Here is a 14576-nt window from a genome sequence, read left to right as displayed (position 1 = left end):
TAAGCCTGAATAATCATTTTAAAGAAGGAAATAAAAATATGGATTCTGAAATAATGTGTTACAGACTTTCTCCTTGCAGTCTATATTTTAATAAGGTAAATGAATGTTTTTGTTAATAATGGCATGATAGCTTTAAGAGCAGTATTTTAATAATCAGCCTTATGATGAAAGAAATTCTTAGGATAGCATGATTAGTGACCTTTTCTCATGACAGTGTCTATAACTTGAGGACAAGTCTCCTTCAAGGTCTACAGAGACAAAGTGGCATTGCTTGGGCCACATGTTGTACTTCTAAAGCTACTTTTGAATCAGGCAGAGCTTTTTTTCAATTCATTTTTTATTTTGTTTCACACGTGGTACCGCAGTAATTCATTTCCTATACCCAAACCGTCCTTTCAAAGGTCACACTGTTTTTGAACAGAACTCCCACAAATATCAGCTTCTAGATTATCCACACGACCAATCACAGCCTGAGAGCACAACTGTGAGCCAACCACAGCTTTAGACTGATAGGTTGCAGCTTGAGGTAATGAAACTTCACCTGTTTAGATGTTTGGTGGTAGCCTCTCAGCTAAGCAAGATAACACTTAATTAGCATGAAATCAGCTTTGAGTCACAAGAAGCCTGCAAAAAAGAGGTAATAAGAATAAGGATAAAATAAAGCACAAGCAAAGGTTAGATACCGTAAACGGTGTCATTTTAGGAAGGATGGCGTGTGAGAAGAAGTCACTGGTCATTAAAGAAAACATTGAAATGAAAGTGTTTTCTTCAAAGGAGCCTTGTAAAGTCTTGATAACACAGGAGGAAGAGGAGGAACACAGCGTTCACCAGGTGTGTCTTTTTAAATACTCCACTACAAGACATTATGTGTGATTGATAAATAGTGCTGACCCCATCAGGAAACTTTTTAAAGCTCATATGATGTGCAGAGTGGTGGTATATCATAATCAGATCCAATATCTTTTGACTAACCTCAGAACTAACATATAAATACACCTTAAAGGGTCGACATCCTACTTCTAGACAGTACAGAGAGGTATTGTTTTAGATACTCACCAAACCTGTTTGGTTTTACTTTGTATGTAGAACTGTAGATGTATAGATGTTGTTCTGCGTTTCCATTCAGACTTCACTTTCACTTGCACCTTGCTGGTACTGGGATGGAAACCCTTTTTCAATTTAGAACTGCTTTCATGGCATTTTTCAACAACATAATTGCTGCAGATTTGTCAGCTACACTCGTGATTCAAATCTCTTGTTCTACCACATCCCAGTAGGTGGCTTTTTCTCAGTTGGTACCAAGTGCACCAAATGTGTTAGAAGATGTCTCCTACATCATACATGCATACATTTTTCCAATCTTCTGTTCCTGAATCTTTCTGGGACCATGGAAATCGTGGCCTCAGTTTCCTGGTCTTAGCTGATAAGAGTGGCACCTGGTGTGGACTTTTGCTCCTGTAGCCCATAAGCTTTCTCACCTCTAGCATCAACAAGACATCTTCATCTTCAATTTTATTTATACAGTGCAAAATCATAACAACAGTCGCCCCTAGATGCTTTTTATATTGTAAGGTAGACCCTATAATGGTACAACAGAGAAAATGAATGGTAAATGAATGGGAAGACAACAATCATCATCAATCACGTAAACGCACATTTTTTTTCTTCTCACTCTTAACTAACTGAAGATTTTCATTGAACTACCAAATAAACAAATTGGTACTCTCTTTCTGGCCAAACACGTGGCAGCACTTCTGCTATAACTTTGTTTGAATCTAAGAAAATAATAATGCAGACATTAATTATTGACTGCAAGTGAAAATTGTTTTCTTTGCAAATAATTCTCACTGAACTAACACAGACAATCCCACGACGCGTTTGCCATCATTAAATAATTTTTCTGCTTTTTAAAGAACTTATTTTAACGTTGCATTCAACAACAAAGAAAGCGCAGTACCTTTAATATCCACTGCATGTTCTCATTGGTGTAATAAAATCTTATGGTCAACAGTATCAATCTGTTCTAGCCGGACAAGCACAGAGATGAGTCCACTGTCAGAGGCCACCATTTGTAACCATTGCTGAAGCTGTTTCTGTGCTCTGATAAGCTCTGAAACCTGACCGAAACTCTTCAGATAAGTCATTTCTCTGTAGATGATTAGCTTTACTACTACTCTCTCAAGAATTTCTGATATAAAATTGATGAAATTCTGTTGGTACAGCTAAATAACAATCTGTTGTCAAACCTGTCAAGCAAAAAGCACCATGTTAGACTACAAGCCACAACATGATCTAATATGCTTCAGATACATCACTGAAACTGTTCAATCAAGCAAAACTGAACCAGAGCCAAAGCTACAATTTCAAATCACTGTGATTAATCAGCTCTAATCATTGCGGTGAGCTGAATTGTTCTGATGTTGTAGTGGCTCCACAATGTTGAAACTACTACTCATGTATTCAAAACAACAATGGTGTTTTGCTGCCTGATGGTTAATGATGCGGACTCACATATTCGTTTGTTGCATCATTCGTGTGCTCATACATAATAAGCCAGCTCCTTGTCCTCCTCTTGTACACAGCGATACATGGCGAGTCCTCTGTTCTCCGACTCAGAGGAAGCCCCTGAGCTGCAGGTCCAAACTCAACCCAGACACCAGGCTGAAACAGATTCCCCAGACCAGGAAGAACCTCAGTGCTCTGCTGTGGGCTGCAAACAAGAAGTAGAGATAGAGCTGGAGGTTAGTAATAAGGCAGAAGTTATAAACCACTTTGTAAGAAATTTGTAGTAGAAAAAAAGACATCCCATGCTAAATAGCTGGTCAGGACCTCCAGGAATGGGCTTTTACTTTACTTTATTGCTTCTCTACCATGTTCATCTTATTTGTATTATTTTTTTTTAGTTCACATTTCTTGTTTTTATTCACCCTTCTTGTTTTTCCTTCCTGTAGGCGATTCCTTCTATCAGAAAGTCGAAGAGTCATCCAGCAATGGTAAAGTCAGGGGATCCTTTATTCATTACTGATATGTCATGACTCTTCATAACATATCACCGACTCAGGCATTTGATTTGCAGCCTGGACTCTAGAGCAGGGATGCTGCATACAAACAGTGAGAGCAGTGCAAACAGCATATAACTATATGGTGCAGTGGTCCAGTTCCCCTACTGGAATTAGAACAAAGCACAGCAATGTTAATTCAAATCAGTTCACACCAAATCAGAACAACAGTCCCCTCAAGGATCTTAAATTGCCTCCCTAACATTGGTTAACGTCTGTATTATATGAAATTGGTTTTTCATCCCAAACCAGGTGGACAATAGCTTTTTCTTTATATTATATTATTCAAAGTGTATTTTGATATATGGGGATGGAGCTGGATTTGGTGAAAAACTGAATTAGACATCATAAGATTGAAATAAAATTTCCTTCAGAAAATATTCACACTTTCAAGTGTATTAAAAAAAACTTTTTCTCTCTACATTACTACTACTACTTTATATTTTTATTTTTATTGTAGGCTTGACCTTAATATTGATGAATCTGTTCATCTTTTTGCGCAGTGTCAGAAAAATGTTAACTTCAGTCTCCAGCACATTATTTATCATCAACGATTTAAGCTTTTTAATCAAAGTTCAATCAGTTTTTACAAACTTTATTTTCTGGCAAAATGGAAACCATATTTCCCATTTCCTGCACAGTTTTGCCCCATTGCTACTTTAGGATATTCTCCTGTTCGTGAATCCAACATGTAACGCTGTGTATTTCAGCCATATTCTAACAAAGCTGGTCATCTCAAATGGAAGAGACTGATTCCTCAGAAGAAAAGACTGGTGGTTAAAGATGTGGTCTGTTTACCCAGAGGTCACTCTATGTCACAGCTGGACAGGTGAGTGTTTATGTAGGAAAGAATAGCCCTTACTAACCAACAATACTAATAAGGAAGGTATTGGTAGAAATTTTAGATTGGTATTGGCATTGGTATGTGGTGTGGATACGCATGGACCCCCTCTGATGATTCCTCTGACTTTTCAAAGAACCGAGATTAATCAGAATATTGTCCACTTGATTTGCAAATTGTGCCTTCACTGCCCTGTGATTTTTATTTATTTATTTATTTATTTATTTATTTTTAATCCAATGACCAGAATACCATAAAATCTGATTCAAAATGCCATTTTAGGTCAGTGAATGTTTGAGTAGCTCCCACTGTTTCTGAAGCGATGATTGTGGCAATAAAAGGTGTTTACATAGCTCAGTTTGAATCTACTCTACTATTCATAACATTTTTCAGTGAAGTAAATGTTATTTTCTGTTCTTCCAGACAAATAGTTCCAAAGAATAAAGACCAAGCAGCTCTGGAAGCCGTGGTAATGACTGCTCGCATCACCATTGACCACAGCTGGTCAGCCACTCAGGTGAAGGGTCGACTGGCGATGCTCTTTCAGGGGCACTTTGTAAAACAGGCAGGACAAAAGTTTTCATTTACATATCTGCAGGTGGGTGTGAGATGTGTTCTGCCTGAGGTGTCTTAAAGTCTGTTCATTTTAGTACACAGAACATTTCTGAATGTGTTGGTTGTTTCCAGTGTGTGCAGAGCTCCAGAGCGCTGTTTGTCCCTGACACCCCTTCAGAGGGCTGGACTGGAGAGCAGGTCCTCAGGATCTCTGAACATGGTACTTTATATATCCTGAGCCACCACGACTACTCAGAGGTAACTACTGCTGCTTCATTACTAATACCCTGATGTGATCATTATAAAAGTAGGACTTGGATTTGATACATTTTTTTTATATTTCAAAAGCCATAAAGACAACTTTGTGTGTTAAGATTCAGTTTAAAGGTCATTTGGCTTCTGTTAAAAAAACTGGACGCCTTGTTCCTGTGAGCTGGGGAACACGGGATCTTTAATTATTTCGTTTATTTCTCCAATCAGCTTTAGCTTTGCTCAGTCTCCCTCCATTTTGTCTGTAGTTTATAAAGTTTTCTTCTCCTTACAGACAGAATCTGAAGGGTCAGCAAGTGAGACACTTGTGGTAAAAAGGCAAGAAAACATTTCCTGTGAATACACATTTAGAAATGATTACTGACAAACTAAATAGCTGCATTATCTGAATTTGTGTGTGTTTTGGGGGGACAGCACAGACAGCTGCCAAGATGGTAAAAGTGAGCTAATAGTCCAGCCTCACATCTGCAGGGATACAAAGAAGGTGAGTTTGGAGGATAAAACATAAAAAAGTCAATCCTAAATTCAGTTTGTAGTATTATTATTATTATTATTATTATTATTATTATCTTTGTCTCCTGTTAAACTTGCATCTTTTGTGTGCAGTCCACTGTCGACCTGGACACCATCCTGAGAGCGTTCAGACAGGAGAACGTAGATCCAGGACTGAAAACTCACATCCAGGTGAGGCGGACAGATCTACTCCACGGCGCTCTGGAGGTGGTGAGGAGGCCCGACTTCTGCTTCAGGGCGACGCCTGTTATCTCCTTCAGTGGAGAAGAGCCCGACGGCCACGAGGCCCCTGTCGGAGAGTTTTTCAGGTCCTCACCATTTCCCTGAAACTATTGCTGGAGCTGATGGCCTCTGGCATAAAATAAGTCGTATGGTTTTCTATACTGAAGCTAATTTATTCAAACTCTAATCCAACATAACTGTATGAATTTCATCAAGATTTAATATTCACTTTTTTTTTTGTAATTGGAAAACTGGCTTACAAAAAGATTTCCACATGGACCACCTTCTGGTAGCATGTAGTCTGTAATAGGATCATATTCTATACATTTTGGGGCTGCAGTAAACAATGTGAAAATTGTGCCAAATGCTCATCAACCATCCAAAACCCCAAATATGTGAACAGATGGTATTTACAGTAATACAATTTTTTTTTTTCTTTGATGAATGACATAATAATGGCATCTAGGTTTCGTTTTTGTTTGTTTTGGTGCTCCACCATTCTGAGAGAAATATTCTCAGTTCTTCTGAAAGAGGTTTCCGCCAAAACACCAAAGCATAAAGGTGTCGTTTGTTAATTCATGTCTACATTTCTTCTCATGCAGGCTGATTCTGCTGGAGCTGCAGCACAGCTGTGTGTTTGAGGGTCTTCCAGGAAGTCTGTTCATGACCTGCAACTTCACAGCTCTTGAAGAGAGGAAGTACTATGAAGCTGGGGTTCTCACTGGCTGGTCACTGGCTCAGGGTGGGCCTGGACTTTGTTGCCTTCACCCTGCATTGTATCAGGTAGAGTCCTTAACTGAATGTGTGCTAGTGTAGGCACTACAAGAATTTGTCATACAGTATTGCCTATTCTTTGCGAATGTGATATTAGATTACTTTTTCTGATGCCCTGTAGCTGTGTCAGGTATTACCAGCACAATCTTTGTCTGTATGGCTTATTTTACTGTCACAGGTGATGTGTTGCCACAGTATAACATTAGAAGACTTCAACTGGCGGGACATTATTGATACCGAAGTCCAAATCCAACTGAAAGAGGTAGCACACAAGAAGAAAACTCACAACTCTAATTGTAACATATTTAAAAACTTGATATACTGCTGTACCTGTGTTATTATACATGGTTAGTTTGGATAATGATGATTTTAATATAAACCAGTTATATAAAGTACATAAACATCGGTCCCACTGGAGTAAAAAATTGGATGGCAACCTCATAGCTGCACCAACCCACTGGTTGCCCAGAAGTTGGTTGTGCAACAACCTTGTGAAGGAATTTCTTTTTCATATTTGTGAAGCTCTGCTTGGACACTAAGAAAAACTGGGAACTGTGAGTTTCTGTGTAGTAGAGAAAGCAACAGATGACAAGACTTTGTAACTGCCAAATGACGCTATTCAATACAGTCTGATAGCAGACTGCATCTTACTGCCATTCAATCACCCTCCTGATGTGTGATAGTCCCTTTGAACACAGGTCACAGACCTGGTCCCTGTCTTAAGTAACCATTTTGATGAGATCACTGCACATACCTGGCAATTGTAGTGGTTTCCTAATGTGACTGTAGCATAATTACAGTGCTGAATAACATCATCTTGTTTCTGCCTTCAGCTGTAGAATGATGAACTGTTTGTATGGCAGTTTTTTTTTTCTCACCTTTAAACTCTTCTCTGTATTAAACCCTCAGTCCTGTGTACATAATCACCTTCTGTGCTCCGCACACAAATGATGTTCCTCTGCTCTCACAGCTACATAGTTGTACTGATGTAAAGCTGCTGTCTCCCAGTCTGTGCGACTGGGTGTCACGCTGTGGGATCCCTGAGATCTGTTCAGCCAACTCTGATGAAATACCAGCCATTTATAGTCGCCTGGTAAAACACTACATCTACGACAGGTAGGGCACACACAAATGCGTACATCCTACACATGGTGTCGACAGTTTCAACTTGAGCTACATGCAAATGTTGCCCTTTCTAAATACAAAAGTTTAATTTCATCCACTTGCTGTCCTTCAGGGTGACTAAAATGATCTCCCAGTTTACTGAGGGGCTGAATAGCTGTGGTGGGCTGTGGGACATGGTTCAGTCCCACTGGGAAATTTTTGCCCCAGTTATGAGTGCACCGCAGCAGCCTCTGAGTCTGGAGGAGTTCAAGCAGCTTTTTACCATCAGCTTTAGCACTTCAGACGCCCAGCTGAGGGCAGATGAGGAGGTCACAGCTGGACACTGGGAAACAATCCTCACTTTAGTGCGTGGTAAGGTTGGAGGGTGTGGTGGAAAGAATAAAGATGCTCCTAGTGTTTCAGGTTAGATAAAATATGTCTCTGTTTGCACAATCAGATGGCAAGGCAGAGTTTTCCTTTGAAGACCTCCTCACCTTCATCACAGGAGCTGACCGTTTGCCTCCTCTTGGCTTCCCCAGATCCATCTCTCTGTGTTTTTACTCTCAGGTTGGTGTTTAACATAAAAATCCTTAAAATCCTGCCTTTAATTATGATTCAAATTCACAAGAATCACCACCAGCATCAACTATCCAAGATGATAAAATATAGCTCCTTTTCCTTTGTCTAGAGATGAAACTTTGTCACATTTCCCTCACCGTTCCTTTTTTTTCAGGATGCCAGCATGCTAGATGTGCGCCTGCCTCATGCCGCCTCCTCTTCTCTGGAGCTCTACCTGCCAAGGGGAGTGGCTGGAGCTGTGGACCTGCTGGCCCTGTTAAACAGAGCTGTGCATAAAGTGCTGCGAGACGGAGAGGACAACTGAAGAGAAGTGATGATGAGATTATGAAGAGAATTCCCTCTCACTGGAGATTAAATGTTTCTGTGTGATGTTAACAACATGACTAAAAGGACGCAATTTGCTCTGTGTGCTCTTTGATGCTGGTGACACGATGCTGTAGATTAGACCAGTGTTTGTATTTTGTAAAGACCTCAGAGTCTGATGGTTTTAAACTGTGTAGTGTTTATAATAGAACCTATGCGCATTTTTTGATAAGTAGAATCATGTATTTTAAAAGAACGGGAAGGAATGGTACTCAACCCACAAGGTCTTAGATATTTTTGGCAGGGCCAAGTCAGAGTTGATGGATCCATGTTGAGTTTATTTGTTGATGCAGATAAGGTATGTGTTTTCTTTCACTAGTTATTAAAATGGCACTTACGAAGAGCACATTTAACGTTGAATAGCAAGCTATGTTTTCACTTTCTCTTGTATTTTCTAACAGCTGTTCTTGATATTCTGTATATGGGTATAAATCTGCTTTTAATTCACAAGTTGAATAAAGTTTCATTTAAAAAGAATTCTGAAAGAATAAATGATACAAAGAATGGCCATTACAAATGGTTATATCTCTTTATTCAGAATAATCAGAATCAGATATTTCTGTGTATATGAGACTTTAGTAGCAGGAGTGACAAGTTTGTAAAATTTAGTCACAGTTTAAAGTGCAGTACAAATCAGCAGACATACAAAAACAAATTCTGAAAAACAGTAAAAAAGTGTGGTGTTGGTCAGCAATATCTGAAAACTGATTTATTTTCTTTATTAAGGTGCAGTATTTATGCACCAACGGTAATAATTTTCCTTGTTTTCCATGTGGAAAAGCTGAGTTAACAAGAATCTGTTATGGAAATTTAATTAAAATCTATTGACACGGTGAGCAGTAAGCTAACACCTTTCAACACCTGTGGAATTCTCACCCACTGAGTGTCACCCACTTTCTCAGAGGCCAAGCTGTGTGTGCAGTACAATTAAAGCTGAATGCTCTTCCGGATCTGTACTTTTAAATGACTCATAAGTGATATTACTAAAACATGTAACCAATAAATAAAATAATTTTTGTTTCAAAACATATAAACTATTTGATTTCCTAGTCACCATTTCGTCAGTGACATCTGCTTCTTTTGGTCTAAAAAAGGAGAAGTATTGAAATTATTAGCCAGCTGCCTGGTTTGAGATACCTATTGTACTTTGCAAGATGATAAACCAAAAGCGCATTTGTAATTCATGGGAGCTACAGTATTGTGTTTCTGCAGTTTGATATAATTTCAGAAATGATCATGTAAGGGGATTGATATTTAAATATGATCTGCTTTCACCCAGGTTTAGGTTTCATACAGTCACAGAGCAATCCAAGCCCATCTGGTTGTCGACCACTGCAGCACAGCTGATGTCTCCTTCTCACACCAATGTACTCATCATTCAGGATATGATGAAGCGACTGAGGCAAACTGCCGCTCTGGATTATGTTGAAAAAAATCTACTAACTCACTGTTAAACTCTTGCCTTCATATTTCCATTTTTGACTTGTGTCCACATTCAATTTTTATGCTCCAACTTTTTTAATGTTTGTCACAGAGAGAAGGTGGGGTATTCCATTCAGGACCTTGGTGTTAAGAAACTAAATGGAAAGAAAACACAAAGGTCAAACATTTGAATTTTTAAGACATAATTTGTGTGTGTGAAATTACTGATAAGTCAAGAATGTACGAAGCAAACTTTAAGATATAGCTATACCTGTTCAAGAAGGGCAATGATGGTTGCATTGCTAACCTGTCCGTATGTAGTCATCCTTATCTTTAGATGTGCAAGTGCTTGTGGGCCTGTTGGAATTGAAAAAAAGAATTTTAACAGTATAATTGGTAAGTGTAAAGCCATTATACATCATAAAATGCATTTGATTATTGCTATAAGGCACATTTCCCTCAATACTGAAACAATTACACAATAACATTTTTAGATTTTTAGATGAAACCAGGAGTCACAACAGCGTTTGAGCCTTTATGGCTTTTCCTATAGTACTTTGTGGGCCGGTCTCTAGTCAAAATGCCTAGGCCGTTTTTTTGTCCCAGTCCAACCCTGGGTGGGGGAACTCCAGGCCTCAAGTGCTGGTGTCCTGCGGGTTTTAGATCCACCGCAGCTAATTTAAATGGCTAAATTACCTCCTCACCATGTCTTGAAATTCTGCAGTGGCCTGGTAATGAACTAATCATTTGATTCCAGTGTGTTGACCAGGGTGATATCTAAAACCTGCAGGACTTCAACCCTTGAGGCCTGGAGTTTCCCACCCTCGTATTAGAGTGTGAATGTTGGAAGGACAACAGAAGGTAGGAAGAGAAACTGTTGCACACATTGAGTACTTTTCTGAATTAATTGAAATCACATACTTTGAATGGTGGTTGACCCTTCTGTAGGGGTTGTGGTGCTTTGTGCTGCAGTTGTAGTTGGAGTTGTAGTTGTAGTGGTTGGCGCTGCAGTTGTGGTTGTTGGTGCTGTAGTTGTAGTGGTGGTTGGTGGTGCAGTTGTGGTGGTGGTGGTTGGTGCTGTAGTTGTAGTGGTTTGTGCTGCAGTTGTGGTTGGTGTTGTAGTTGTAGTGGTTGGTGCTGCAGTTGTGGTGGTTGGTGCTGCAGTTGTGGTTGGTGCTGTAGTTGTAGTCGTTGGTGCTGCAGTTGGGGTTGCTGGTGCTGCAGCTGTGGTTGGTGTTATAGTTGTAGTGGTGGTTGGTGCTGCAGTTGTGGTTGGGGCTGCAGTTGTAGTGGTGGTTAGTGTTGTGGGTGTGGTTGTTGGTGCTGTAGTTGTTGTTACTGGTGCAGTTATGGTTGCTGGTGCTGCAGTTGTAGTGGTTGTTGTTGGTGGTGCAGTTGTAGTGAATGGCGCTGCAGTTATGGTTGCTGGTGCTGCAGTTGTAGTGGTTGTTGGTGCTGCAGTTGTTGTTGGTGATGCAGGTGTGGTTGGTGCTGCAGTTGCGGTTAGTGTTGCAGTTGTAGTGGTTGTTGGTGCAGTTGTAGTGGTTGGCGCTGCAGTTATGGTTGCTGGTGCTGCAGTTGTGGTTGTTGTTGGTGCTGCAGTTGTAGTGGTTGGCGCTGCAGTTATGGTTGCTGGTGCTGCAGTTGTAGTGGTTGTTGTTGGTGGTGCAGTTGTAGTGAATGGCGCTGCAGTTATGGTTGCTGGTGCTGCAGTTGTAGTGGTTGTTGTTGGTGGTGCAGTTGTAGTGAATGGAGCTGCAGTTATGGTTGCTGGTGCTGCAGTTGTAGTGGTTGTTGGTGCTGCAGTTGTTGTTGGTGATGCAGGTGTGGTTGGTGCTGCAGTTGCGGTTAGTGTTGCAGTTGTAGTGGTTGTTGGTGCAGTTGTAGTGGTTGGCGCTGCAGTTATGGTTGCTGGTGCTGCAGTTGTAGTGGTTGTTGTTGGTGCTGCAGTTGTAGTGGTTGGCGCTGCAGTTATGGTTGCTGGTGCTGCAGTTGTAGTGGTTGTTGTTGGTGCTGCAGTTGTAGTGGTTGGCGCTGCAGTTATGGTTGCTGGTGCTGCAGTTGTAGTGGTTGGTGCTGCAGTTGTAGTTGCTTAAAGACAGTGAGTTAAGCGCAGATTAGAATGACTTAACACGATGAAACTTTCAGCCCATAATTTCAGTAACAGCCACAGACTGCTGGCCCCTCTCCAAAAAACTCGACAGAAAATAATCTGTCTACTAATCTTAGTAGCAACTCAAAGTCATTCCATGCAATCATTTGATATTGACAGGAGTTTCAAGTATAAGCTTAGAAGCACTAACTTAAGGTAAGCTTTATTGAACATGTTAAGCTTTATCTTGAATATGTGCTGTGTGGTCAGCAGAGCATGAAAATATTTAACTTCACTTAGTTTCAAAGAAGCCATCTGTAGACAGAAAATTTGATTTCTAAAAAACATGAACTGAAAATGGGTTTTATATGCCATATCATTACATATATCATACACCCAATCCAATGTTACAGTTGAATAAACTGTCATTAAACCTACTCATCCAAGGTGCTCTAGTCATATTGGGGCGATCGTGGCTCAAGAGTTGGGTGTTCGTCTTGTAATCAGAAGGTTGCCGGTTCGAGCCCCGGCTTGGACAGTCTCGGTCGTTGTGTCCTTGGGCAAGACACTTCACCTGCCGCCTACTGGTGTTGGCCAGAGGGGCCGATGGCGCAATATGGCAGCCTCGCCTCTGTCAGTCTGCCCCAGGGCAGCTGTGGCTACAACTGTAGCTTGCCTTCACCAGTGTATGAATGTGAGAGTGAATGAATAGTGGTATTGTAAAGCGCTTTGAGGGGTCCCGAAAAGCGCTATATAAATGCAATCCATTGTTATTACAATTTAATAAACACAAATAAATTCCCCAACTTATTTGTGTTTATTAAATTGTAACAATATGACTAGAGCATCCAAGGTGCTCTAGGGATCACTGGGATGGGATCACTGGAGAATGAACACCACAAGTGTTCATTCTCCAGGAGTTTGTGCATTCCAGTGATCCCAGGATGTATGTTCTCGGAGGTAACCAAAATTTTGCTCTCAGTACTGCAGTTTAAAAAAACCTGATTATTAATATTTTGTGGAGTCTGTGCTATTATCATTTTGTTTTAGTATTGTACTACATTTGTTGTAGTTGAATCACTCCTCTAAAGCTGTCTAATATAAGAAAGTACAAACAATGCTATAACTTGCAATAAACACTTACTTTGTGCCGAAGATGTCTGAAAATATGCCAGCAGACATATCCAGCAAAGTATTCTTTTATCCATGATGAACTCTGCTACTACTCACTACTCCCAGATTGTCTCAGACTCTAGCTGTGTGTTTTCTGTGTCTGCACACTTTACTTAGATGAAATGAATTGCTCCTCCCTCCACTATTAAAGAGTGTCACATGACCTGAAAAACCACAAACCAAAGGTATGTGCACTGAAACTTACATCTTTATATAATGCAGGTTAACTTAAATAGTAAAAATGCTCCACAAAGTTCAAAATGAGTAAATGTCACTAAATGTTTAAGTGCATGATAGGAGTACTGGTACATATACTGAGAGCTTTTCCTCATTAAAAGTATGTTAAGTGTAGTAACAGGGGAAGCATAGATGAAATTAGTTTTACTTCAAGTTAATATTGGAAGTGCTTGAGAACTGCAGTATTCAATTTTTTAATATTCTACTATAGATTTGCTGTGAAATTCTCTTCAGCTTTGCCAATCTCCGAATCTGAGTGACTGAGTTATGACAATACTGATGCAGTATGTAAGGACTAACATTTTAAAGCTTCCAAGGAACTACAAATCATCATAATAGAACAAATAGCCAGATCCTTGATTGCACCCTGATGGTTAACTGCTCAGTATGAACTTATTTTCCTTCCTGTGGAATTAACTGAAATACATTGGGTTTTTAAAAAGATATTTATATATATTTGCTCAGTACTTGCCATTCATTTGTTTTCAACAGGTGTAGCTTGCACTTTCTTTTTTATTGTTTAACAATTGTAGAAAAACAGCACACACAAACAACACAGTGGATATAAAAGCAGCTTTCCAAGGTCAAGAGGGAAGTACAGTGCTTTCAGCCATGTGAGTTCACCTAAACTAAAAAACGTCAACGTATGTCATAGTATGATTTACTGGAAATCGTCACAGAAGTTGGCAAACCAGTTTTTCATAAAATGTAGCTCACCTTTTATTCTGGTCATCCTGCTTTTCACCTTAGCCACCACTAATCTCTGTAATTACTGAACACTTTACAGTTCTCATTTAATTCATTCAGTCACTTTGTTTTTCCTGGCAGAGCAGTTGCCAGGTTCAAAGCATTTGTAATTATATTAAAATGCTATTACTCTTCCTATGAGATGTAATGCAATCTTACACTCTTATTTAAGTTTTCCTGTGTGCTGCTTATCACTTGGTATAATAAACTTGTGTTCTTTCATATATATCGTTTGACATATTTGTTTGTTTGTAGGGGCTGCCACTTGTATGTATTTATTGACTAAATTTATGCATAGTGCCAGTCTCAAATTTATTTACTTGAATTGCATGTGAAGTATGTGCTATTGACTTGTGCTGAGTTTCTGGTACACCAGGTGCTGATAATCAGGTGCCTGACTGTTGTCTGATTAGCAGCATCTTTAAGCATGGACCCTGCTACAGCTGTCAGTTGGTGTCTGCACCAAGCGTGCCACATTTGACCAGTGTAGGGACTAACGCGTTATAACACGCTACAGTAACTACGTTATTATTGTGGTAACGAGCATGGTAAGTAGTTATTATGCCAAAATCAGGAACACGTTAGTCGTTACTGGGATTTAGATAGGGTCGTTACTCGTTACTTC

General features: G+C 39.8%; 2 protein-coding genes across 4 annotated transcripts; one reads left to right on the top strand and one right to left on the bottom strand.

Annotated features, from left to right (window-relative positions):
• Positions 1-499: 499 nt before the first annotated feature.
• LOC146498929 (uncharacterized) lies at positions 500-8797 on the top strand. Of its 3 annotated transcripts, none has more exons than XM_085137146.1 (16): positions 500-637; positions 704-831; positions 2583-2741; positions 2952-2993; positions 3770-3888; positions 4324-4498; positions 4588-4713; positions 5000-5043; positions 5140-5209; positions 5332-5546; positions 6063-6243; positions 6413-6496; positions 7205-7350; positions 7472-7710; positions 7796-7905; positions 8072-8797. In XM_085137146.1, exons 2-16 carry the CDS (start codon positions 709-711, stop codon positions 8219-8221), a joined length of 1983 nt encoding a protein of 660 aa, XP_084993272.1. In that variant the 5' UTR covers positions 500-637; positions 704-708; the 3' UTR covers positions 8222-8797. The 3 variants fall into 3 exon arrangements, with proteins under 3 accessions (XP_084993272.1, XP_084993271.1, XP_084993273.1); XM_085137147.1 differs by having other exon boundaries at positions 502-637; positions 775-831; XM_085137145.1 differs by having other exon boundaries at positions 501-831.
• A 546-nt stretch (positions 8798-9343) lies between these two features.
• Positions 9344-13179, bottom strand: LOC146498928 (uncharacterized). Its single transcript, XM_085137153.1, has 4 exons — positions 12939-13179; positions 10624-11793; positions 9974-10059; positions 9344-9857 (listed from the first exon to the last, which is right to left on the bottom strand). The coding sequence occupies exons 1-3, from the start codon at positions 12974-12976 to the stop codon at positions 10005-10007; spliced, it is 1263 nt and encodes a 420-aa protein (XP_084993279.1). The 5' UTR covers positions 12977-13179; the 3' UTR covers positions 9344-9857; positions 9974-10004.
• Positions 13180-14576: the final 1397 nt, after the last annotated feature.

The sequence above is a fragment of the Neolamprologus multifasciatus genome, chromosome 17 (assembly GCF_963576455.1).
Source record: "Neolamprologus multifasciatus chromosome 17, fNeoMul1.2, whole genome shotgun sequence".
NCBI classification, from domain to species: domain Eukaryota; kingdom Metazoa; phylum Chordata; class Actinopteri; order Cichliformes; family Cichlidae; genus Neolamprologus; species Neolamprologus multifasciatus.
This window is presented reverse-complemented; position numbering and strand designations above follow the sequence as displayed.

Bases quoted from the DNA above. Each gene is read 5' to 3' on its own strand.
- LOC146498929 (XM_085137146.1), top strand. From the start codon at position 709: ATGGCGTGTGAGAAGAAGTCACTGGTCATTAAAGAAAACATTGAAATG. The intron at 832-2,582 runs GTGTGTCTTTTT...TCTTGTACACAG, and splicing joins AGGAACACAGCGTTCACCAG to CGATACATGGCGAGTCCTCT. The intron at 6,497-7,204 runs GTAGCACACAAG...CTGCTCTCACAG, and splicing joins TCCAAATCCAACTGAAAGAG to CTACATAGTTGTACTGATGT.
- LOC146498928 (XM_085137153.1), bottom strand. From the start codon at position 12,976: ATGTCTGCTGGCATATTTTCAGACATCTTCGGCACAAA. The intron at 11,794-12,938 runs GTAAGTGTTTAT...ACTGTCTTTAAG, and splicing joins TCAGACATCTTCGGCACAAA to CAACTACAACTGCAGCACCA. The intron at 10,060-10,623 runs GTATGTGATTTC...CAATTCCAACAG, and splicing joins AGGGTCAACCACCATTCAAA to GCCCACAAGCACTTGCACAT.